This window comes from Somniosus microcephalus, chromosome 1 (genome assembly GCF_052327205.1).
Source record: "Somniosus microcephalus isolate GS21.2 chromosome 1, FLI_Smic_1.0, whole genome shotgun sequence".
NCBI lineage: Eukaryota > Metazoa > Chordata > Chondrichthyes > Squaliformes > Somniosidae > Somniosus > Somniosus microcephalus.
In genome coordinates this window covers 336,387,377-336,411,573 of record NC_140987.1, presented here as the reverse complement: position 1 = coordinate 336,411,573, position 24,197 = coordinate 336,387,377, and the positions used below count along the sequence as shown (strand labels likewise).

At 49.9% G+C, this 24,197-nt stretch overlaps 1 protein-coding gene across 1 annotated transcript in view; it reads left to right on the top strand.

The window, feature by feature from the left end:
- Positions 1 to 1,945: 1,945 nt before the first annotated feature.
- Positions 1,946 to 24,197, top strand: part of LOC147124920 (sodium- and chloride-dependent neutral and basic amino acid transporter B(0+)-like) — a 617,991-nt gene continuing 595,739 nt past the window's right edge. The window contains exons 1-2 of the mRNA XM_085988400.1: positions 1,946 to 2,021; positions 2,272 to 2,423. Coding sequence (XP_085844526.1) covers positions 1,946 to 2,021; positions 2,272 to 2,423 — 228 coding nt within the window. The remainder of the gene's footprint in view (positions 2,022 to 2,271; positions 2,424 to 24,197) is intronic.

Below are 24,197 nucleotides of genomic sequence, written 5' to 3'. Positions count from 1 at the left end.
TGTGGAATGTGCCGAAGTCAGCAGAGCCTGAGACAGAGTGATTGATGCTCAGGCCCAAAAAGGGGAGGGTGGGAGGGCTCAAGGTTCAGCAGAATGATGGGTGATTGTAATGTATCTAAGTCCAGACATAAAGCGTAGATGTTAGAACGTTCTCGGAGCGAGACTGGACCGCTCAAGCGTTATCACAAGGCCCTTCAACAGTGCGCCTCAGAACCGTGTCGGTGTTCATCTTCGCCAGGTTGTATCTCAACGTCTTCTTTAGTATCTTATAATTGTACTCTTGTATTTTAACATCTTTACTACAAATATTGTAAATTCTTAATAAAACCTTTACACTTTTGAACAAAGCAACCTTCAGTCTCTTTGTACAAGGACCCAAACCCTTTGCTCACTTTTGAAATTCTGTTTATTATGATCTGTATTTTTCATTAGTACATTCAGATTATCAGTGGTTTATGCATTTTAAAGAATAAGTCCTAGAATTTGGGCTGTTCTTCATACCAGTCAGCACCACAATGATCTCCTTTTCTCAAACACTTCACAAACATATTGCTCAAACTCTGTGGCCTCTTGTGAAGAGAGAGGCAAAATAATCCCGTATTGATTGTCCCATTAAAAACCTGACACATGATGAGGAATTTTAATCTGCAGCAGATGCAGAGAAATTCCCCCTTCCCTGGGCAGACGGGGTTTGTAAATTTACACCTGTGATGCTGACAAAAACACTTACACAATAAAGCTTCTCAAACCACAGGAGTGTCTATTAATGGCACAGCAACCTGAATATAATAAATCATGCTCTAAGTTTGAAATTATTGATCTTCTTTCTCAGTCCTCTTGTTTCTCTGATGTATTTTGGATATGGGAGCGGAATTTTAAAAATTGCCCTTTGAACAGTTAAAAACCAGCTGCAAGGCCAGATTTTCATCTCGTGGAAGAAGAGGATTAAAACAATAATTCTGACCTCTGTTATACCCAATTAAATCTCTTCTTCAAACACACAATCCATCGCACATTAGGTTAGCAATTACTGTCGGTGATATTAGTGAATGAACATTGAACGTTTTCAGATCACATTCCTCTTTCTGGTGTTTTAATGGAGACAATAAGCTGTTAATTTTAAAGGGTTAACACTTCCACTAATAGAGCAGATAGAGGAACCTCATCTGAATTTGTTAATTGTCTGTCCGCTAATATTACCAACAGTAATTTCTCTCTGATAGTGTGAAGGACAATTGGTTCCAAGGCCTCTTTAATGCTAATAGTGCAGCGACACAGACACTGTGTGTCTGTGACACAACATGAACACCACAGGCACAGCTGATCTGACATCAGTCTGTGAATTAGCATTGGACGTGAGACCACCTGGAGCAGACAGTCTCAGTGTAACTGGAGCAGACAATTCAGTATAACCAAATATTCAAATATAATTAAAATGTGTAAAATAAACTCAGGCACTAGTGGATTGCTTTAAGTTTCTGTCATCAGAACAGACTGTCCCATTTTTGAGCAAACACATGCAGAGTTCTGCAATGCCTAAGCTCCTGATTGGTGCAGGTGCACGTGGTGCTGTCCCCTTTAAAAATGCCGCTGCTGTCAAACCTGTAGATGCAGAATAAATGCCCTTTGGAACTGAGTGTTCTGAAACTAATGCAAATAACCTAAATAGGAACGTTTAGTCTGTAAATTGAATAATTAACAGCAGAAATACTCTGGGAGCTTGGGTATCACCAGACCCTGAGTTAATAGAGCTACACCCCTTTTAAACAGCACAAGGGACTGGCTTCTGACTGTGGAAGAGTCATTGCCTGGTGTGCAGGTGAATCACCCTTAACCAGAGTCCCGGAGCAGTGGAAAGTTCAAAGACTTTTGGACAAAAGTGTCCAACTCAAAGTTTACATCCAACCCCTGAGCAAGTGGAAGAATCGTTCATCATTGTCCAAAAATGGACCAGAGAGAATTGGCTTTATCTGGGTTCTCACAGAATGACCACCAAACACACCCTCCAGAGGATACGGTGAGTATTTTATCAAAACATGAAGTAAACTCATGTAAAACCCTGAAAGGTGCTGATGATTTGGGGGGTTTTGGTTGCTGTGAATTGCAGAGGCTGTCTGTGAGGTTCAGGGTGTTACCAAACTACCAACCGATTGCTGCTAAATGGAGAACAACACAGTATTTCTGTAGTGGGTGAAAACTGCACTTTTTGCTTGAGTTCTAGTCTGACAAAGTCTAACTTCTGAGTCGGCCATTTCCTGTCTTTCCCCCAAGCTGCCACCAATGAACCTGTGGGTGAAAGTGACGAGAATGTGGAGCGAGGCAACTGGTCCTCGAAGACTGACTACTTGCTCTCAGTGATCGGCTGTGCTGTGGGTCTGGGCAATGTCTGGCGATTCCCTTACCTGGCTTACAGAAATGAGGAGGTACTGCAGTCAAATCCATAATACAGGGGAGAGAAAGCAGAAATAAAGGGAACAATTCATTGATTTATAAAGAACTAGCTGGAGTGCCCGGCGGTGCCGAGGGAACTCAAGAACCCTATGCTATGTTTATAAAACTGCGTATAAAACTGTTGGGATTGAATAACTCTTTCTAAGCACCCAGGAGTGATATTACATTATTCACAAAGTTTCAGTTTTTGAGTTGAATAGGGAAATAAAATATACTATCTCAGGCATTTAGAGGTCAGTTTAGAAATCAACAGTGAACATTTATTCCAATAATGTAGAACAATAGAACATTTTACAATATGCTGGAGTTACAACCAAAGACTGAGTGAATACTCCTTCTGGTAAAGGTTTGCAAACCCAATAGGTTTGGTATTGTACAGAGTGATTTTATAATCAATAAAAATGTATTCAACATTACACTGTTATATGTGTTATCTTGTAGTAGGTATGCAGCCTATCAGATCTTGAAGAGTGCTGTTGAGTGCTTGAAGTGTCCTCTTGTGGGCCTTTGTACACTCACCCCACACAATGAGTTTAGACTTTTGAAGCAGCTCAGCAGCAGCAGTTCCTTTGGTAATGTTACAGACTGGGTGTTGTTGTCTTGTCAGATCCAGAGGGAGAGCAAAGGTTGAGTGGGCAGTGCGACCTCCTTGGAGAAGACTTGCAGCGATTCCTGATGAGGCAGCAGCCAGTGCAATGAATCCCTTAGAGCGAAGGATGGCCACAAAGAGATTTCATAGCCTTTTGGGGGAGTAAGACAGAGCAGCTTCTGTCATCGTTGGATGCCAATGAATGTGATCTTGAATGAGTCCTCTCCTGTGGCAAGCTTTTATAAAGGAGGCACAGAGATGGCCAGTGAGAGTTTTGAGGTCATTAAATGATGTTGGGCCAGCAACCTCATGGAGGAGTAGATGAAGGTGAAAGCACTCTGCATTATTGGAGAGCCCGTTGATAGACAACATTTTCTGTTTTTCCTGAGGGTGTTAAAATAAACAGATTCCTTGATGCACCAACTCTTGAACATGCCACGTACAACTGGCCATGTGAAAAACAGGGCGTGAGTAAGTTGATGCCAGCAACCTTCAAAGTCTGCCCCTGTGCTTTGTTAATTGACATTGCAAAAGAAATTCTCACAGGAAACTGTTGCCTTCTGAATTGAAATGGCAAGTCAGTTGGTATCATTGGAATTCGAGGAATGAGAACATCCTCCCCTCTGGCGCAGCCTGAGATTATGGTAGCCTCAATGAGATTTGGCATGAGCTTTTTGACTGCCAGTCTGGTTCCATTGCACAACTTTGGTGGAGATATGTTTCTTAAGAGCATGATGGGGGTGCCTTCCTTTAGTATCAGTTTGTGAGGAGGCGTTCCTGAAGGCTGCAATGAGTTGAGGAACTCAGTGGGGTAGTGTACCCCATCAGCACTGTCACAAACAGTATCAATGCTTTTATAAATTTGCTCTTGGCCAGGGAGTTTTTGAAGAAGCAGCATGTTTATGTTGTTGACAGTATCATTCCTGGATGCAAGTATTGACCGTTCACACAGCCAGTTGGGATCCTTGATGTGATTGAAGAGGTTTGGATACACCTTTGAGATCAACTCATCAACTGTTTTGACTTGACTGCCAAAGCCTGGAGGAATTATGATTTGTCCACTGCTGTCAATTGGCAACTTTCCTTCTCCCAATTTTAGCAAAAGTCATGCAAAGGATTCTGATATCTCGTCACCATGCATATGAACACGCATGTTTGTGGTCAAATGGACTGTTTGCACATCTGGCCACAGATGGGATGCCTTGAGACATGCATTGAGTTCATCTGCTGGAGTTCCTCTGGGGACAACTGGCAGGATTTGTCGGAAATCACCTGCCAGCAACAGGGTGATGCCACCTATCAGCCTATCATTGCCTCTCAGATCTTGAAGAGTTCTGTTGAGTGCTTCAAGTGCTCTATTGTGGGCCATTGTACACTCATCCCACACAATGAGTCGAGACTTTTGAAGCATAAGAACATAAGAAATAGGAGCAGGAGTAGGCCAATCGGCCCCTCGAGCCTGCTCCGCCATTCCATAAGATCATGGCTGATCTGATCCTAACCGCCAATCTACTATCACAGAACCATCTCCTGAATCTAACAGAATTAGACACATGAAATAGGAGCAGGATCAGGCTACACGGCCCCTGGGCCCGCTCCGCTACCCACAGGGCCATGACCGATCCAAACCTAGACTCATGTCCAAATTCCTGCCTGCTCCCCATAACCCTTTATGCCCTTCTAGGAAACTGTCTATTTCTGTTTTAAATTTATGTAATGATGTAGCTTCTACAGCTTTTTGGGGCAGCATATTCCATGGACCTACCACCCTCTGAGTGAAGTAGTTCCTCCTCATCTCAGTTTTGAAAGAGCAGCCCCTTATTCTAAGACTATGCCCCCTAGTTCTAGTTTCACCCATCATCGGGAACATCCTCCCCGCATCCACCCGATCCAACCCCTTCACAATCTTATGTGTTTCAATAAGATCGCCTCTCATTCTTCTGAACTCCAATGAGTAGAGTCCCAATCTACTCAACCTCTCCTCATATGTCCATCCCCTCATCCCCGGGATTAACCGAGTGAACCTTCTTTGTACTGACTCGAGAGCAAGTATGTCTTTTCTTAATTATGGACACCAAAACTGTATGCAATATTCCAGGTGTGGTCTCACCAATACCTTGTACAACTGAAGCAATACCTCCCTATTTTTATATTCTATCCCCCTAGCAATGAAAGCCAACATTCCATTGGCCTTAATCACTTGCTGCACCTGCATACTAACCTTTAGTGGTTCGTGCACCAGGACCCCCAGATCCCTTTGTACTTCAGTACTTTCCAGTTTCTTGCCATTAAGATAATAACTTGCTCTACGATTTTTCCTGCCAAAGTACATAACCTCACACTTTCCAGTATTGTATTCCATCTGCCAAATCTCTGCCCACTTACTTAGCCTGTCTATGTCCCTTTGCAGGTTTTTTATGTCCTCCTCACTCACTACTTTCCCCCCCATCTTAGTATCATCTGCAAACTTTGATATGTTACACTCGGTCCCCTCCTCCAAATCGTTAATATAGATTGTAAAGAGTTGGGGACCCAGCACTGACCCCTGTGGAACACCACTAGTTACTGATTGCCAGTCCGAGAATGAACCATTTATCCCAACTCTCTGCCTTCTGTTAGATAGCCAATCCTCTATCCATGCCAGAATATTACCCCCAATCCTGTGATTTTTTATCTTAAGCAATAATCTTTTGTGTGGCACCTTGTCAAATGCCTTTTGGAAGTCTAAATACACTACGTCCACTGGTTCCCCTTTATCCACCCTATACGTTACCTCCTCAAAGAACTCCAGCAAATTTGTCAAGCATGACTTCCCCTTCATAAAACCATGCTGACTTTGTCCTATTAAATTATGATTATCCAAATGTCCTGTTACTGTCTCCTTAATAATGGACTCCAATATTTTACCTACCACAGATGTTAGGCTAACCGGTCTATAGTTTCCAGCCTTCTGTCTACTGCCCTTTTTAAATAAGGGCATTACATTAGCAGTTTTCCAGTCTGCCGGGACCTTTGCCGAGTCCAGGGAGGTTTGGAAAATTATGACCAATGTATCCACAATCCCTACCGCCACTTCCCTCAAGACCCTAGGATGTAAGCCATCAGGTCCAGGTGATTTGTCCGCCTTGAGTCCCATTATTTTACCGAGCACCACTTCCTTAGTGATTTTGATCGTGTTTAGCTCCCCCCCCCCTTTAGCCCCCTGTTTGTCCAGTGTTGGGATATTCTTAGTGTCTTCTACTGTAAAGACTGATACAAAATATTCATTCAGTGTTTTTGCCATCTCCATATTTCCCACCATTAATTTCGCGGTTTCATCCTCTAAGGGACCAACATTTACTTTAGCCACCCTTTTTCTTTTTATATAACTATAAAAACTCTTACTATCTGTTTTTATATTTTTTGCTAATTTACTTTCATAATCTATCTTCCCTTTCTTAATCAATCTTTTTGTTATTTTTTGCTGTCTTTTAAAGTTTTCCCAATCCTCTATCCTCCCACTAGATTTGGCTACCTTATATGCCCTTGTTTTTAGTCGAATACTATCCTTAATTTCTTTACTTAGCCACGGATGGCTGTCTTTTCTTTTACACCCTTTTCTTCTCAGTGGAATATATTTTTTTTGGAAGTTGTAAAGTAACTCCTTAAATGTACACCACTGATCATGTATCGTCTTACCCTTTAATCTATTTTCCCAATCCACTCTACTCTATTCCGCTCTCATACCTTCATAGTCTCAACAGCTCAGCAGCACCAGTTCCTTTGCTAATGTTACACACTGGGTGTTCTTGTCTTGTCAGATCCAGAGGGAGAGCAAAGGTTGAGTGGGCAGTGCGACCTCCTTGGAGAAGAATTGCAGCGATTCCTGATGAGACAACAGCCAGTGCAATGAATCCCTTAGAGCGAACCATGGCCAGCAAAAGATTGATCAGGAATGTCTTTCCTGTTCCACCAGGTGCATCGAGGAAGATAATGCCAGCAGTATTTTTTTCCACCATATCGACAAGCAACCTATAAGTCTGTTTCTGGTCTGGAAGCAATTGAGGTTCAGTGACGGTGACAAAGGAGGTCAGTTCCCCAACATTGTAGGTGGTTTCTCTGAGGACCTCTCTGCTGAGACCTGGAGAATCATTCCTACTGGGAGATGGAAGGTTCAACTGAGTCACAGACTTGCCAGCCAATGCCAAAATCTTGTCCTCCAAAAGGATCAATACTTGATTGTACATTGCATCAGTGAAGTTCAGCTGCATTGTGGGGTTGGCTCTGCTGAGTTGGTGTAAGATGTCTTCTGTGAGGCTGTCTTTGTGATCTTCCCACAATTGCATCGGGTTGGAAGGTCTGCAGAGGGCAATTATAATGGCAAAGAGATTTCGTAGCCTATTGGGGGAGTAAGACAGAGCAGCTTCTGTCATCGTTGCATGCCAATGAATGTCATCCTCAATGAGTCCTCTCCTGCGGCAAGCTTCTTGAAAAGAGTCACAGAGATGGCCAGTGACAGTCTTGAGGTCATTAAATGATGTTGGGCCAGCAACCTCATGGAGGAGTAGACGAAGGTGAAAGCACTCTGTGTTGTTTGGAGGGACCGTGTAGACTCTGCCAAGTGCATCTGATGAGTACACCCCTGTATGACCAGGAACTTCCTTCTGACCTGGTCCAGGGCGCCGAGCCCGCGATGTCTTGTTTGACTGCCAGGTGTATTACTTGGGCACCTGATGTTACAAAAGTGTCTTGGCAAAGTCATTCGTTTGGCACAACTCAAAGAATGCTGTAAGTTTTGTCTTTGGAGGTTGCTCAGCATGTTGGCTGGCATTTCCTGGTCAGAATAAAACCCTTTGTCCATTTTGCAAGTGAACATGCAATTTAGTGACAGTGGGGTAACGCTTGTGGATGTCAAATCCAAAAGTTCACCAGGCTGCCTCATTGCTGCAGATGTAATGGCCCATCAGATGTGTGGTGATCTCATCTTTTTGATTCTGTTGTCCAGCCAGTTGCAGATCAAAGACACCTTGGTCACTGCCCTTATGGATGTACTTGCACACATATTTGATAGACTTAACTGAGTGGCAGTACTCCACATTGATGTGACATTTGAAGAGCCTGGATAGGAGTGGACAGTAAGGAACAATCCAACGGTTGTCAACTTCCAATGTCTGTCTTTGCTGTGTTCTCTGATTTGACGGACCAGTTTGACCTGAGTCGCTAGATTGCTGATTTCGCATTCTTATTTCAGTGCTGAAACCTCCACTCTCTTTGCCCCTTCTCCTGTACAAAGGATAGCCATCATTCCCATGCTGAGTTTGGTCACAGAGTGGCTTTGGGTAGCCTTTTGTACATGCATTGTTTTTCATGCAGGGAGAAGAAGGGTTGTGTCGCCCACAAGGACCATGAATCATATTTTTTACTAGAACATGGAAGAGGGTTGGATCCTTGTCCTTATCGGGTAGCTCTGCAGAGATGAAGGAATCAACTTGATTGGGGTAAATCTTTGCCTGAAGCCACAGTAAAAGATGAACATGAGGAAGTCCTCTCTTCTGCCACTCAATGCTGTGCATGTAGCAATGGTGTGCACTAAAAAGTTTGCCCACAGTCAGGAGTTTGATCAGTTTTTTAACTTTGAGGTTGAAGACCTGTGCTATGAGGTCATGCCTTTCAGTACCAGCTTTGGGTGGGAACTCCTGCCATTGGGGATTGCAAGTCATGGTGATGAAGAGGTCAGGTCTGCCATAGTTTCTGACATAGGTCATGGCATCTTGTGTGTGCTCATGCATGTACCTGGGACCTCCAATAAAGGTGGATGGTAGGATGACCATTTGACCAATGTCCTCAGTGTTGCCATCATTGGCCACAGCATCTCGTAAGTGTATATAGTCTGTGACTCTCAAATGATTTTGGTTATTCCGCAACCAATTAAGCCGCTCTCCTTCCATTTTTGCATACATGTCAGTGAGGAACTGGTGGAGAAGTCCTCCACACTGAAGCAGGTGGTTTGAAGCAGTTTGTCGTTCCATCAACCTGTATGAATAGAATTCCATGGCAGAAACCATCTTTTGCCTTCGGGCTGTAGGTGGCACACCAGTTTTGGGGTCAACATGTGGGATCTTGTTATACGCATCGTATCCATCTTCCCCCATGGCAAAACAAAAGCGGGTATTGCATAGGCTCATATGACCTGTGAAGCTCTTAAATTCTTTTGAGTGGACCACCTCTCATATGCAAGACAATGTCCCGTTGTTCAAATTCTTGGCCCACAATGACAATGGCTACTTCATTGGTGGTCAGAGCATTGAAGTGTCGCTCATGTTCACCTGCAGGAGTCTTGTCAGCTTTGATGACAACTTTGAGGTCTTCATTTGTTGTTTTTTTGATGGCTGTTTTGAAACTCTTGACATATGGGTTTTGCTGATGAAGCATCTGCTGTAACCCAAGCAAAGTTTGAAGGTTGATGTGGTGTTGTTGTGCGGGGAGAACAGCAGCTTCCCTGCGGCGATTGGCTTGCTCTTCGTCATCACCCAAGAAGTAGATTTGGAGAAACTGAGGTCTTTCGTTTGGTAGAGGAAGTAGGGAGCCACCTGTATGGTACACCTGTCCATGAACTTTAAAAGTTGGGCAAAATCCTGATTCATGCACTCTGTTTGCACCAAAAGAGGTCATTGCAAAGCAGTTGTTGTACTTTCTGATGTGAGTGAGGAAATGTGTTGAAGCTGGATTTCGGCCAAACAGAAGTGAGTGTAAGGGTTCAGGTGGAGCTGTTAGTGTTGGAAGTTTAACCTTTCCTCCATTGCAGCATATCCCATCAATTTCCCCTTCCCACTTCAGAGCGCCACAGTGAGGGCAAATGATGGTCATCTTGCCAATGATGACTGTGTGGTCGGCTTCATAATTGAGGGTGGGTGTAAAGGAGAAGGCTGCTCCGAGCCAATGATTCCAAATGTCAGCTCTGGCAATGGCCCTGCATCTATTGGCGGCCTGGCGACGTGCCTGAGTCTGGTCAGCAGTGTCTGAGGCTCTGGCTTGTGTATGTCTCGCCTGGTCAACAGCAGGACGTGCCTGAGTCTGGTCAGGAGTCTCTGAGGCTCTGGCTTGGGTATGTCTCGCCTGGTCAACAGCATGACGTGCCTGAGTCTGGTCAGGAGTTTCTGAGGCTCTGGCTTGGGTATGTCTCGCCTGGTCAACAGCATGACGTGCCTGACTCTGGTCAGGAGTCTCTGAGGCTCTGGCTTGGGTATGTCTCACCTGGTTAGCAGCTTGACGTGCCTGAGTCTGGTCAGGAGTCTCTGAGGCTCTGGCTTGGGTATGTCTCGCCTGGTCAACAGCTTGACGTGCCTGAGTCTGGTCAGGAGTCTCTGAGGCTCTGGCTTGGGTATGTCTCACCTGGTTAGCAGCTTGACGTGCCTGAGTCTGGTCAGGAGTCTCTGAGGCTCTGGCTTGGGTATGTCTCGCCTGGTCAACAGCTTGACGTGCCTGAGCCTGGTCAGGAGTCTCTGAGGCTGTGGCAGTTGCAATTCTTGCTCTGTTGTCAGCTTGACGTCGCTCAGGTTGTTCAGGAGTCTCAGTTGATCTAGCAGCAGCATTTCTGTCCTGGTCAGCTTGAAGGCGAGCCTGTCTCTGCTCCTCAGTTCCAGCAGCTCTCTGAGCCTTTTTTCGGTATGCATCAGAAGTGCTGCGTCCAACTCTGCTACGTTTTCTTGGGGGCATGCTGTAATGAAATTTTTTTTTTTTTTTTAATATATATAAATGAATCTGTCTTTCTGTCTGTCTGTCTGTCTGTGTGGGAAGGAGAGAGAGAGAGAGAGAGGGAAAGAGAGAGGGGGAGGGAGAGAGAGCAAGGGAAGGAAGGAGAGAGAGAGAGAGGGGGAAGGAGAGAGAGAGAGAGGGAAGGAGAGAGAGAGAGAGGGAAGGAGAGAGAGAGAGAGAGAGAGGGAAGGAGAGAGTGAGGGAAGGAGATAGAGAAGAGAGGAAGACTCCCCGGGGAAGGGACTGGACTCAGAGCCCGGCGGGTGAAGAGGGGCGCCGCCATTTTGTGAGGTCGGCGGGAAGGTTAAATCGCGGCAGCCGAAGGAAGGAAGGAAGAAGGCGAGATTGTGGGATTAATTTTTTTTTAAAAGGATCTAGAGAGAGGAGGTGTAGGTGATGCCGGAGGGTCTGATCGCTCGGGCTGTGTGTGTGTTGTATGAGGAGACGGAGACTCTCCGCAGCCCTGCCGACACCATCTGAGGTGAGTCTCTCTCTCTCCCTGCGCTTTGCTAAAGCTCTGAGCTCGGGGATTGAGGTTGAGGCGGTAGGCCGTGGATCCCCGGCCTCCTCCTCCTCTTTCACACTGAGTGTGAGCTGAGCCCAGCCCCGCCCCACCCCGGGTGTGTTGGGGGCGATTGGCCGGGGGCAGGGAGGAAGGGGGGAATGGCGCCGAGTCTCTCTCACACACCCCGCGACCCCCAGGGCTGTAATAGAGCCGCCTTCCCTCTCCCCTGGGCTCTCGGGCTGCGCGGTTGATACCGCGGGGAAGGGGTAGGACTCAGAGCCCGACCTTGATGACCCGGAGCCCCCATGCGCTGCCGCTCACCTGCTCGCTGGGCGGGGAGGAAGGAGGGAATGGCGCCGAGTCTCTTGGTTGGGCTGACCCCTGATGGCCGCGAGTGTGTATCAGTCCCGCACTCACGGCAGGCTGCAGGAATAGGCCCCACCCACGACCCAGAGCCCCTGTGCGCCGCCGCTCACCTGCTCGCTGGGCGGGGAGGAAGGAGGGAATGGCGCCGGGTCTCAGCTGCAGGAATAGGCCCCGCCCATGACCCGGAGACCCCGTGTGCCGCCGCTCACCTGCTCGCTGGGCGGGGGGGGAAGGAGGGAATGGCGTCGAGCCTCGCCTGCAGGAGTAGACCCCACCCACGACCCAGAGCCCCCATGCACCGCCGCTCACCTGCCCGCTGGGTGGGTGGGAAGGAATAGGCCCCGCCCACAGACGCCATGAAACGCCCCCACTCCGCGGCACGTGATGCACCAGCAGAGCGCCGATTGGCGGGACTCGCCGTCAGGCACTCACATCACCAGGAGGAATAGTTCAACGTGAAAAAGTTGAGTTATTGGAGAATTGATGAGGCTGCAGCTGGCGGCAGTGCCGGGCTCGCGGGTTCGGGGCTCTGGGCTCGAGCTCTAGGCTTGAACTCCTGCACACCCACCACCTGGAAAGTCCTATTTCCACTTACCAAAATAAAAAAAGGGGCTTACCTACAGGGTTCAGCTGGGGATCCGTTATCTTAAAATGCCTCATAAAACGTTAAATGCGAACTTTGTGTATCATGCACTCCTTTGCAAATGTATTTTTTTTCCTTTTAAAACCAACTTTTTCCCCCGTGCGCTGCCGCTCACCTGCTCGCTGGGCGGGGAGGAAGGAATAAGCCCTGCCCACAGACGCCATGAAACGCCCCCACTCCACGGCACGTGATGCGCCAGCAGAGCGCCGATTGGCGGGACTCGCCGTCAGGTGCTCGCATCACCAGGAGGAATAGTTCAACGTGAAAAAGTTGAGTTATTGGAGAATTGATGAGGCTGCAGCTGGTGGCAGTGCTGGGCTCGCGGGCTCCGGGCTTGGGGCTCGAGCTCCAGGCTTGAACTCCTGCACACCCACCACCTGGAAAGTCCTATTTCCACTTACCAAAATAAAAAAAGGGCTTACCTGCAGGGTTCAGCTGGGGATCCGTTATCTTAAAATGCCTCATAAAAAGTTAAACGCGAACTTTGTGTATCATGCACTCCTTTGCAAATGGATACTTTTTTCTTTTGAAACCAACTTTTTTTTTGCTGGAAATCTATATTGCATATCATTTAATCCCCATCTGCGTCATTTCTGGCATTGCCTCCAGTGGTTAATGTGTCAAGACTAATGAATCCACAATTTCCTCACCATTTTTTTAGCTTCAGGCCCGGCAGGTCGTTAATGGCCGCCACTCACCTCAGCTCAGCTCCCACTCCCATACTAACAGCAGTTTAAAGGATTAGGCCCTGCCCACACACATCCCACGTAGGATTGGTCAACCATCACATCACTCAACGCTAATGAGTGGTAGGATTGGTCAACCGCTAATGAGCGGATTTTGTCCATTTTTTGAAAGTTTTTTGTATACTATCGGAACAATTTTTGTCTGGCCAAAAAGTAAATATGCCTATGACACTCCCCTAATCATAAGCTTTCTTTTGATATAACATATGTGTAGGTACGCTCTATAACTTTTGAGTGTATGGCGGACAGACAGACAGACAAACGGACGGATCCTTTTATATATATATATAGATAGACTAGCTGGGGGGGCCCCGTGTTGCCAGGGCTGTTTTGGGCCGGGCGGTTTAAATCGAGTCCCAGGCTTTGGGCCCTGTCTCTGTGCAGTTTAAATGGAGTCCCAGGCTTTGGGCCCTGTCTCTGTGTCCCTCTGTGAATCTGCTGCCGGGCAACATTTCTACCTTTTAATACCTTCAAAGATGAAAGTGAAAGTACTTATCAAACGTTTTTGGTAAATGTTATGTTATTTTTAAAAGAGATACTAACTTTTTCGAAGCTGGATTAGCAGATTTTGAGCTGGAAGTAGCTGAAGCAGTGGCTGCCCGATGCCTGAGTTCAAAATCATTAGTCCCGCCCACAGACGCAGCGATTGGGCAGGGTGGTTTATATCGAGTCCCAGGCTTTTGGGCCTGTCTCTGTGTCCCTTTGTGAATCTGCTGCCGGGCAACATTTTAAATCGAGTCCCAGGCTTTGGGCCCTGTCTCTGTGTCCCTCTGTCAATCTGCTGCCAGGCAACATTTCTACCTTTTAAAACCTTGAAAGATGAAAGTGAAAGTACTTATTGTTGTGTATGTACCTTTAAGAGAATAACTGGTCTCAGACTGCAGTACCAGCAGTGACCACCCCTGTATAAAAGGCGCTAGTGAGCCTCTGCTGTTTTCAGTTTCACTATTGACTTCCATCAGTAAAGACTTGTTTGTTCAACTCCTGCTGTCCGTATCTCAATCATTCACGGACGTAATACTGGCGACGAGCAGATACGAACCTACCTACAGTCTGCACCACCTCCTGGGATCCATTCCTACAGCGAAGTGAGCAGAGGTCGAGGCCAGAAAGAAAAGAAAGTAAGAGGCAGTAGAAACGGGCGTCGACCGTTGGCATCCGCCCTGTGTTGCGGAGTTGAAGATTGCTGGAGAAGCTGTCGGAAGCGGGGCCTGGTTCCTGTCGACGGTGCTTCAGCTAATCGGGCTGGTGGCAGGTAGTGCACTGATCCTTCCTGGGCTGCGGCGGTCGCGAACTCGAGCGGGTGGTTTGCAACGGGGCCGAGCAGCGTTGTCGGGAAGAAGAGAGAGAGAGGGTGGAGCACACAGGGCGCGGCCGGTGCTATGAAGCCGGGCTGCGTATAGACCCGCGAAGAGGGAGGCAAGAGTCCCACAGGGTTGTTCCACGACGGGGAGATAATAAAAAAAAGAAATATTAAACGTGCAAGAAACTGCGAGGAGCTGCAGTTTGCAACGGGAACCGCGGGAAGCAGCGCTAACAACAGCGGGGAAGAAGGCAAAGCGCGGGAGGTGCCATTTTGTTAAATCGGGGAAGAAGGCAAAGCACGGGAGGCGCCATTTTAGATTTGCAAGATGCCGAAGACTGGCTGTATCACTGCTTTTGATAATACAATATAGAGGACTGGACCACGTATGTGGAAAGAGTCGAGGTATATTTCGAGGCAAACAAAATAGCGGAGGAGAAAAAGGCATCGATATTGCTAAACTTAATGGGCGCTAGAACGTACGGCCTATTGCAGGACCTGATTACTCCAGCCAAACCGAAGGCGAAGAGTTTTAACGAAATTGTTGCTGTCCTACAGGAACACCTAAACCCTGCACTGCTGTTGATAGCAGAAAGATTTAAATTCCACAGGAGAACTCAGCATAAAGATGAGAGCAATGCTGAGTACCTTACGGAACTACGCAAGCTATCAAAGCACTGCCAGTTCGGAGTAGGACTGGCAGATACCCTACGGGACAAATTTGTTTGTGGACTCCTGAGTGAAGGAACACAGAAGAAGTTACTCTCAGAGAGAGAGCTGACGCTAGACAAGGATTTCAGCGTGGCAGTATCGTATGAAGCAGCAGCCAGGGGAGCTGCAGAAATTCAACAAAAACCACAGGAATACGGCATCCACGAAATGACACGGGGATTTGCAAAATGTTATCGCTGCGGCAGAACTAACCATGACCAGAAGGACTGCTGGTCCAAAGACAAAATATGCAGGCAATGCGGGAAGATGGGACACATTGCACGAGTTTGCAGGTCTGGGAAGAAGACCAGCGACAACAAAAAGGCTACTAAGGAACTGTACAAGAAAGTACAAAAGATGACGGACAGTAGTTCCGAAGACCAGATGAGCGATAGTGAATCTGGGAACAGGAGACTAAGCTGTCTCAAACTTCACAATGTAATCGCAAAAGAGGATCACCGAACCATTTGGGTCACCCTCATGATAGCAGGGTCCCAAGTTAAAATGGAATTGGATACAGGATCAGCGCTAACCGTCATGAATCGACGAGACTACGAGCGGCTATTTTCACACATACCCTTGAGAGAGACATCCATCGTCTTGACGACGTATACGGGGCAAAAAGTATACCCCAGAGGAAAAATAAGGGTGCCTGTCGAATACAACGGCAAGAAAATACGGAAATTGTATCTCTGCATACTGCCAAATGGTGGACCACCTTTATTGGGACGGGAATGGATCAGGAAGATAAACTTAGATTGGCACTCCATTCATGCAATGACGGTGGACGGTAAAAAAGATGAAGACGTCACTCCTGGACGATTGTCAACAATCTTAGCTAATGCCAAGGAGGTATTTCAACAAGAACTGGGCACGCTTAAAGGCATAACCGCCTCGATAAAAATAGAAGAGAATGCAGTTCCCAAGTTTATCAAAGCAAGACCGGTACCATATGCAATTCACCCAGCCGTCGAGGCAGAGCTGGAGAATCTGGAGCAGGCAGGCATGTTGTCTAAGGTCGACTGGAGTGAGTGGGCAACACCCATCGTTCCTGTCATGAAGAAAACATTAAGCAATAAGTCCGGGGAGCCAAGGAAGATTCGCATCTGTGGGGATTTCAAGGTGACGGTGGACCCAGTCCTTCACACAGGACAATATCCTCTTCCAAGGATAGAAGACATCTTCGCCTCACTGTCTGGAGGGAAGCGTTTTACAAAAATTGACCTAGCACAAGCATATTTGCAGATGGAGGTTGAAGAGTCCTCTAGGAAGTATCTCACGATAAACACTCACAAAGGTCTTTACCAGTATCATCGATTGGTATTCGGAGTAGCATCGGCTCCAGCGATATGGCAAAGAGCGATGGAACAAGTCCTGCAAGGGATTCCGGGGACTCAGTGTTACTTGGACGACATCCTTGTGACAGGTGAAGATGACAGTGAACACCTTAACAACCTAGAACAGGTGCTCACTAGACTACGGGAACATGGGCTGCGAACCAACCGCCCCAAGTGCGAATTTTTTAAGAAACAGATATCGTATTGTGGCCACGTGATTGATGAAGAGGGGTTACATAAGTCCCCTGACAAAATTGAAGCGATTGCTAAGGCCCCAGCGCCTGAAAATGTGTCGCAACTGAGGTCATTCCTCGGATTGGTGAATTACTACCATAAGTTTTTGCCGAAATTGTCGACTATTCTGCACCCACTGAACGCCCTGCTACGAACGGGGGTAGCATGGAAATGGAGCGACGATTGTAAGCGGGCCTTTCAGAAGAGTAAGGACTTAATCACTTCAAGGGAAGTATTAGCTCACTACAAACCAGCACTGCCGATCAGACTGGCGTGTGATGCGTCTCCCTACGGCATCGGGGCGGTACTGTCACATAAATTCCTTGATGGTTTGGAGAGGCCGGTAGCTTTTGCGTCACGCTCGTTAACTTCTGCCGAGCGTAACTACGCCCAGATTGACAGAGAGGCCCTCAGCCTAGTGTGGGGGGTGAAGAAGTTCAATCACTACCTGCACGGTCAAAAATTTACTCTACTAACCGATCATCAATCTCTTGTCTCCATTTTCAACCCTCAGAAGGGCGTACCGATAATGACAGCACAACGGCTGCAGAAGTAGTCCCTTTTCCTAGGGGCACACCAATATGACATTGAGTACAAAGGAACTAAACGGCATGGAAATGCTGATGGATTGTCACGCCTACCGTTGCCGACGGTGGAAGAAGAAGACCTTGCAGTGGATCCAATGGAGTTATTCCACTCGACCATAGTCGAATGTCTCCCTGTGACGAATGCAAACATGGAAAAGGAAACACGGAATGACCCGACACTATCACGGGTCTATGATTTAACGGTGAAGGGATGGCCAGCACATGGCGAACCACTGCTGCCAGCATTCTCGCCGAGAAGAGAACAGCTGTCAGTGTGCAGAGGAACCTTGATGTGTGGATCCAGAGTAGTAATTCCACCTAAGTTGATGGATAGAGTGCTCAATGAGCTTCATGAGGGTCATCTGGGTGGGGTAAAAATGAAGAGCTTAGCCAGAGCGTTTGTGTGGTGGCCGGGAATCGATAGAGAAATCGAAGAGATGACCAAGAGCTGTGCAGGATGCCAGAAGGTCCAAAACGCCCCACCACAAGCTCCTCTGCATCCATGGGAGTGGCCCTCATCTCCATGGCAAAGGGTGCACATTGATTTTGCTGGTCCCTTCATGGACTCGATGTTTTTAATTGCGGTGGATGCACATTCTAAGTGTCCAGAGGTAATAAAAATGTCCTCAACCACCACGGAAAAACCTATCACAGTTTTACGAACCATATTCGCCAGGAATGGGCTGCCTGAACAGATTTGCTCTGACAATGGACCACAGTTTGTGTCTGAAGGAGTTCCGGAGGTTCTTAAAGAACAATGGTGTTAAGCATTACACATCTGCCCCATATCATCCAGCCACTAATGGATTGGCCGAGAGGTTTGTCCAAACATTCAAGAAGGCTATCAAGGCAATGTGTAATGCAGATATACCCCTACAACACAAGGTGGACAACTTCTTGTTTGCCTACCGGAATGCGACACATGCGGTTACCAACCAAACTCCAGCCATGATGTTCTTCAATCGAAGACTACGATGCCGCTTGGATTTGGTTAAGTCAAACGTCCGAAGAGATGTGGAGAACAGGCAGTTTCAGAATATGAATGAAAGGCCGACCAGGAGTTTTAAGATAGGCCAACCAGTTTTGGCCCGGGACTACCGCACTGAGAAATGGCAGCCAGGAACGATTTGTACACAACAAGGACCTCTCATGTATACCGTGGACGTTGGGGAGAGCATTGTAAGATGCCATGCTGACCAGATTCTAGAGTCACTGGAAAACGTCAACTCCACACCACGATCTGATACACCTGGTAATGAAATCGACGTTCCAATTGCAGCTACCGCAGAACCGGTAATATTGGAAGCAGATGAACCAAACAACGACATTGATCCCGACTCAACATTGCCAGAAGAACCTGATACCCCAAAGAGGCGTTATCCAGACAATCAGGAAGCCTCCTCAAAGACTGAACTTATAATTGCTTAAACTTAACCAACGTATCTAGCAACCGTAATTGTGATTGTAATTAGTTATCATTTAGTTGTTAAATGACTGTTATGTACTGTTCATCTAAAAGGGGAGGAATTGTTGTGTATGTACCGTTAAGAGAATAACTGGTCTCAGACTGCAGTACCGGCAGTGACCACCCATGTATAAAAGGCGCTAGTGAGACTCTGTTGCTTTCAGTTTCACTATTGACTTCCATCAGTAAAGACTTGTTTGTTCAACTCCTGCTGTCCGTGTCTCAATCATTCACGGACGTAATACTTATAAAATGTTTTTGGTAAATGTTATGTTATTTTTAAAAGGGATACTAACTTTTTTGAAGCTGGATTAGCAGATTTTGAGCTGGAAGTAAATGGGGTTTTTAACTTGAGGCAATGGCTGCCAGATCCCTGAGATGAAAACGATTAGTCCCGCCCACACACACACCGATTGGCCAACCATCAGGTGACTGAACTGTAGGATTGGTCAATCATGACGGCACAGGATTGTTCGAACCTTGACGTCAGTCACTCAATGCTAATTAGCAGATAATGAGCGGAATTTTGAAGGTTTTTTGCATAAGGCGCGAACAATTTTCGTCCGAGCGAAAAGTAAATATGCTTACGAACGTCCTGGAACCGTAAGCTTTCTTTGGATGTAACGCGCGCGTACGTACGCCTTATAACTTTCGAGCGTATAGCCAGACAGACAAAACGTACGGAACCGCTTTATATATATAAGATAGATAAGATAGATAGATTGATAGATAGATAGACGAGCTAAAGTGCCCGGCGGTGCCGAGGGTCTTTCGAGGGCATGTTGTTGTTGGAAGAGAGAGAGAGAGCGACTGGGGGGGGGGCGGGGAAGAGAGAGAGCGACTGGGGGGGGGGAAAGAGAGAGAGCGACTGGGGGGGAAGAGAGAGAGCGACTGGGGGTAAAGAGAGAGAGCGACTGGGGGGGAAGAGAGAGAGCGACTGGGGGGGAAGAGAGAGAGCGACTGGGGGGGAAGAGAGGGAGCGACTGGGGGGGAAGAGAGAGAGCGACTGGGGGGGGAAGAGAGAGAGCGACTGGGGGGGAAGAGAGAGAGCGACTGGGGGGAGGAGAGGATGAGAGAGCGACTGGGGGGGAAGAGAGAGCGACTGGGGGGGAAGAGAGAGAGCGACTGGGGGGGAAGAGAGAGAGCGACTGGGGGGGGAAGAGAGAGAGCGACTGGGGGGGGAAGAGAGAGAGCGACTGGGGGGGAAGAGAGAGAGCGACTGGGGGGGAAGAGAGAGAGCGACTGGGGGGGAAGAGAGAGCGCGACTGGGGGGGAAGAGAGAGCGCGACTGGGGGGGAAAAGAGAGCGCGACTGGGGGGGGAAGAGAGAGCGCGACTGGGGGGGGGAAGAGAGAGAGCGACTGGGGGGGAAGAGAGAGAGCGACTGGGGGGGAAGAGAGAGAGCGACTGGGGGGAAGAGAGAGAGCGACTGGGGGGGAAGAGAGAGAGCGACTGGGGGGGAAGAGAGAGAGCGACTGGGGGGAAGAGAGAGAGCGACTGGGGGGGAAGAGAGAGAGCGACTGGGGGGAAGAGAGAGAGCGACTGGGGGGAAGAGAGAGAGCGACTGGGGGGGAAGAGAGAGAGCGACTGGGGGGGAAGAGAGAGAGCGACTGGGGGGGAAGAGAGAGAGCGACTGGGGGGGAAGAGAGAGAGCGACTGGGGGGAAGAGAGAGAGCGACTGGGAGGAAGAGAGAGAGCGACTGGGGGGAAGAGAGAGAGCGACTGGGGGGAAGAGAGAGAGAGCGACTGGGGGGAAGAGAGAGAGCGACTGGGGGGGAAGAGAGAGAGCGACTGGGGGGGAAGAGAGAGAGCGACTGGGGGGGAAGAGAGAGAGCGACTGGGGGGGAAGAGAGAGAGCGACTGGGGGGGGAAGAGAGAGAGCGACTGGGGGGGAAGAGAGAGAGCGACTGGGGGGGAAGAGAGAGAGCGACTGGGGGGGAAGAGAGAGAGCGACTGGGGGGGAAGAGAGAGAGCGACTGGGGGGGAAGAGAGAGAGCGACTGGGGGGGAAGAAAGAGAGCGACTGGGGGGGAAGAGAGAGAGCGACTGGGGGGGAAGAGAGAGAGCGACTGGGGGGGAAGAGATAGCGCGACTGGGGGGAAGAGAGAGCGCGACTGGGGGGGAAGAGAAGAGCGCGACTGGGGGGGGAAGAGAGAGCGCGACTGGGGGGGGAAGAGAGAGAGCGACTGGGGGGGGAAGAGAGAGAGCGACTGGGGGGAAGAGAGAGAGCGACTGGGGGGGAAGAGAGAGAGCGACTGGGGGGGAAGAGAGAGAGCGACTGGGGGGGAAGAGAGAGAGCGACTGGGGGGAAGAGAGAGAGCGACTGGGGGGGAAGAGAGAGAGCGACTGGGGGGGAAGAGAGAGAGCGACTGGGGGGGAAGAGAGAGAGCGACTGGGGGGGAAGAGAGAGTGCGACTGGGGGGGAAGAGAGAGAGCGACTGGGGGGGAAGAGAGAGAGCGACTGGGGGGAAGAGAGAGAGCGACTGGGGGGGAAGAGAGAGAGCGACTGGGGGGAAGAGAGAGAGCGACTGGGGGGGAAGAGAGAGAGCGACTGGGGGGAAGAGAGAGAGCGACTGGGAGGAAGAGAGAGAGCGACTGGGGGGAAGAGAGAGAGCGACTGGGGGGGAAGAGAGAGAGCGACTGGGGGGGGAAGAGAGAGAGCGACTGGGGGGGAAGAGAGAGAGCGACGGGGGGAAGAGAGAGAGCGACTGGGGGGAAGAGAGAGAGCGACTGGGGGGAAGAGAGAGAGCGACTGGGGGGAAGAGAGAGAGCGACTGGGGGGAAGAGAGAGAGCGACTGGGGGGGAAGAGAGAGAGCGACTGGGGGGGAAGAGAGAGAGCGACTGGGGGGGAAGAGAGAGAGCGACTGGGGGGGAAGAGAGAGAGCGACTGGGGGGGAAGAGAGAGAGCGACTGGGGGGGAAGAGAGAGAGCGACTGGGGGGGAAGAGAGAGAGCGACTGGGGGGGAAGAGAGAGAGCGACTGGGGGGGAAGAGAGAGCGCGACTGGGGGGGAAGAGAGAGCGCGACTGGGGGGGAAGAGAGAGCGCGACTGGGGGGGGAAGAGAGAGCGCGACTGGGGGGGGAAGAGAGAGCGCGACTGGGGGGGGAAGAGAGAGAGCGACTGGGGGGGAAGAGAGAGAGCGACTGGGGGGAAGAGAGAGAGCGACTGGGGGGGAAGAGAGAGAGCGACTGGGGGGGAAGAGAGAGAGCGACTGGGGGGAAGAGAGAGAGCGACTGGGAGGAAGAGAGAGAGCGACTGGGGGGAAGAGAGAGAGCGACTGGGGGGGAAGAGAGAGAGCGACTGGGGGGGAAGAGAGAGAGCGACTGGGGGGGAAGAGAGAGAGCGACTGGGGGGGAAGAGAGAGAGCGACTGGGGGGGAAGAGAGAGAGCGACTGGGGGGGGGAAGAGAGAGAGCGACTGGGGGGAAGAGAGAGAGCGACTGGGGGGGAAGAGAGAGAGCGACTGGGGGGGAAGAGAGAGAGCGACTGGGGGGGAAGAGAGAGAGCGACTGGGGGGGAAGAGAGAGAGCGACTGGGGGGAAGAGAGAGAGCGACTGGGGGGGAAGAGAGAGAGCGACTGGGGGGGAAGAGAGAGAGCGACTGGGGGGAAGAGAGAGCGCGACTGGGGGGGAAGAGAGAGCGCGACTGGGGGGGAAGAGAGAGCGCGACTGGGGGGGGGAAGAGAGAGCGCGACTGGGGGGGAAGAGAGAGAGCGACTGGGGGGGGAAGAGAGAGAGCGACTGGGGGGAAGAGAGAGAGCGACTGGGGGGGAAGAGAGAGAGCGACTGGGGGGGAAGAGAGAGAGCGACTGGGGGGAAGATAGAGAGCGACTGGGGGGAAGAGAGAGAGCGACTGGGGGGGAAGAGAGAGAGCGACTGGGGGGGAAGAGAGAGAGCGACTGGGGGGGAAGAGAGAGAGCGACTGGGGGGAAGAGAGAGAGCGACTGGGGGGGAAGAGAGAGAGCGACTGGGGGGAAGAGAGAGAGCGACTGGGGGGGAAGAGAGAGAGCGACTGGGGGAAGAGAGAGAGCGACTGGGAGGAAGAGAGAGAGCGACTGGGGGGAAGAGAGAGAGCGACTGGGGGGGAAGAGAGAGAGCGACTGGGGGGGGAAGAGAGAGAGCGACTGGGGGGAAGAGAGAGAGCGACGGGGGGAAGAGAGAGAGCGACTGGGGGGGAAGAGAGAGCGACTGGGGGGAAGAGAGAGAGCGACTGGGGGGAAGAGAGAGAGCGACTGGGGGGAAGAGAGAGAGCGACTGGGGGGGAAGAGAGAGAGCGACTGGGGGGGAAGAGAGAGAGCGACTGGGGGGGAAGAGAGAGAGCGACTGGGGGGGAAGAGAGAGAGCGACTGGGGGGGAAGAGAGAGAGCGACTGGGGGTGAAGAGAGAGAGCGACTGGGGGGGAAGAGAGAGAGCGACTAGGGGGGAAGAGAGAGAGCGACTGGGGGGGAAGAGAGAGAGCGACTGGGGGGGAAGAGAGAGAGCGACTGGGGGGGAAGAGAGAGAGCGACGGGGGGAAGAGAGAGAGCGACTGGGGGGAAGAGAGAGCGACTGGGGGGAAGAGAGAGCGACTGGGGGGGAAGAGAGAGAGCGACTGGGGGGGAAGAGAGAGAGCGACTGGTGGGGAAGAGAGAGCGACTGGGGGAAGAGAGAGAGCGACTGGGGGGAAGAGAGAGAGCAACGGGGGGAAGAGAGAGCGACTGGGAGGAAGAGAGAAAGCGACTGGGGTGAAGAGAGAGTGACTGGGGTGAAGGAGAGAGAGAGAGAGAGAGACTTGGGGGAAGGAGAGAGCAAGAGAGAGACTGGGGGAAGGAGAGAGCGAGAGACTGGGGGAAGGAGAGCGAGAGACTGGGGGGAAGGAGAGCGAGAGAGGGGGGAAGGAGAGAAAGAGAGAGAGGGAAGGAGAGAGAGACAGAGAGAGAGAGGAAAGGTGAGAATGAGGGAAGGGGCTGGAATCAGAGCCCGGTGGGTGAAGGGCGGCCGCCATTTTGTGAGGTCGGCGGGACGGTTGAGACCGCGGGGAAGGGCTTGGACTTAGAGCCCAGCCGCGGTGACCATGGGTTATATTGCGATGACTGTGTTATAGGACAATGAAGCCAGCTACCCTCTGACCGGAGGAATCAGGAGCCACTTTCTTAAGGCTTTTAATCTGCGATTTAATAATTTCAAAATACTGTTACTTGTTTCCACATTTAAATTTTATGTAGTTTAAAATACTTCTAACATTGAATATAATTCTGGTTAATATTTGGGTTCCAGGGTGTAGTTAGTAATGCTTGAAGTCTTACGTTGCAGCTTCTGACCGCCTGTGTGAAGCAGAAACTCAGACATAGTTTGATGCTGAATCTTTGCTGGTTGTTCGAATGATGCCAATAAATGTGTATCCGTTTCTGCGACTTTTTTCTTAATTAGGAAATGCACCTAATTGATGAAACGCCGACTCCCTCCTACCTCTTCCCCCACTCACCCTCCTCCCCCTTCAGCCCCTCCCCCCTCCACCCTATTCCCCCCCTCCTCCCTCTTCCCCCCTCC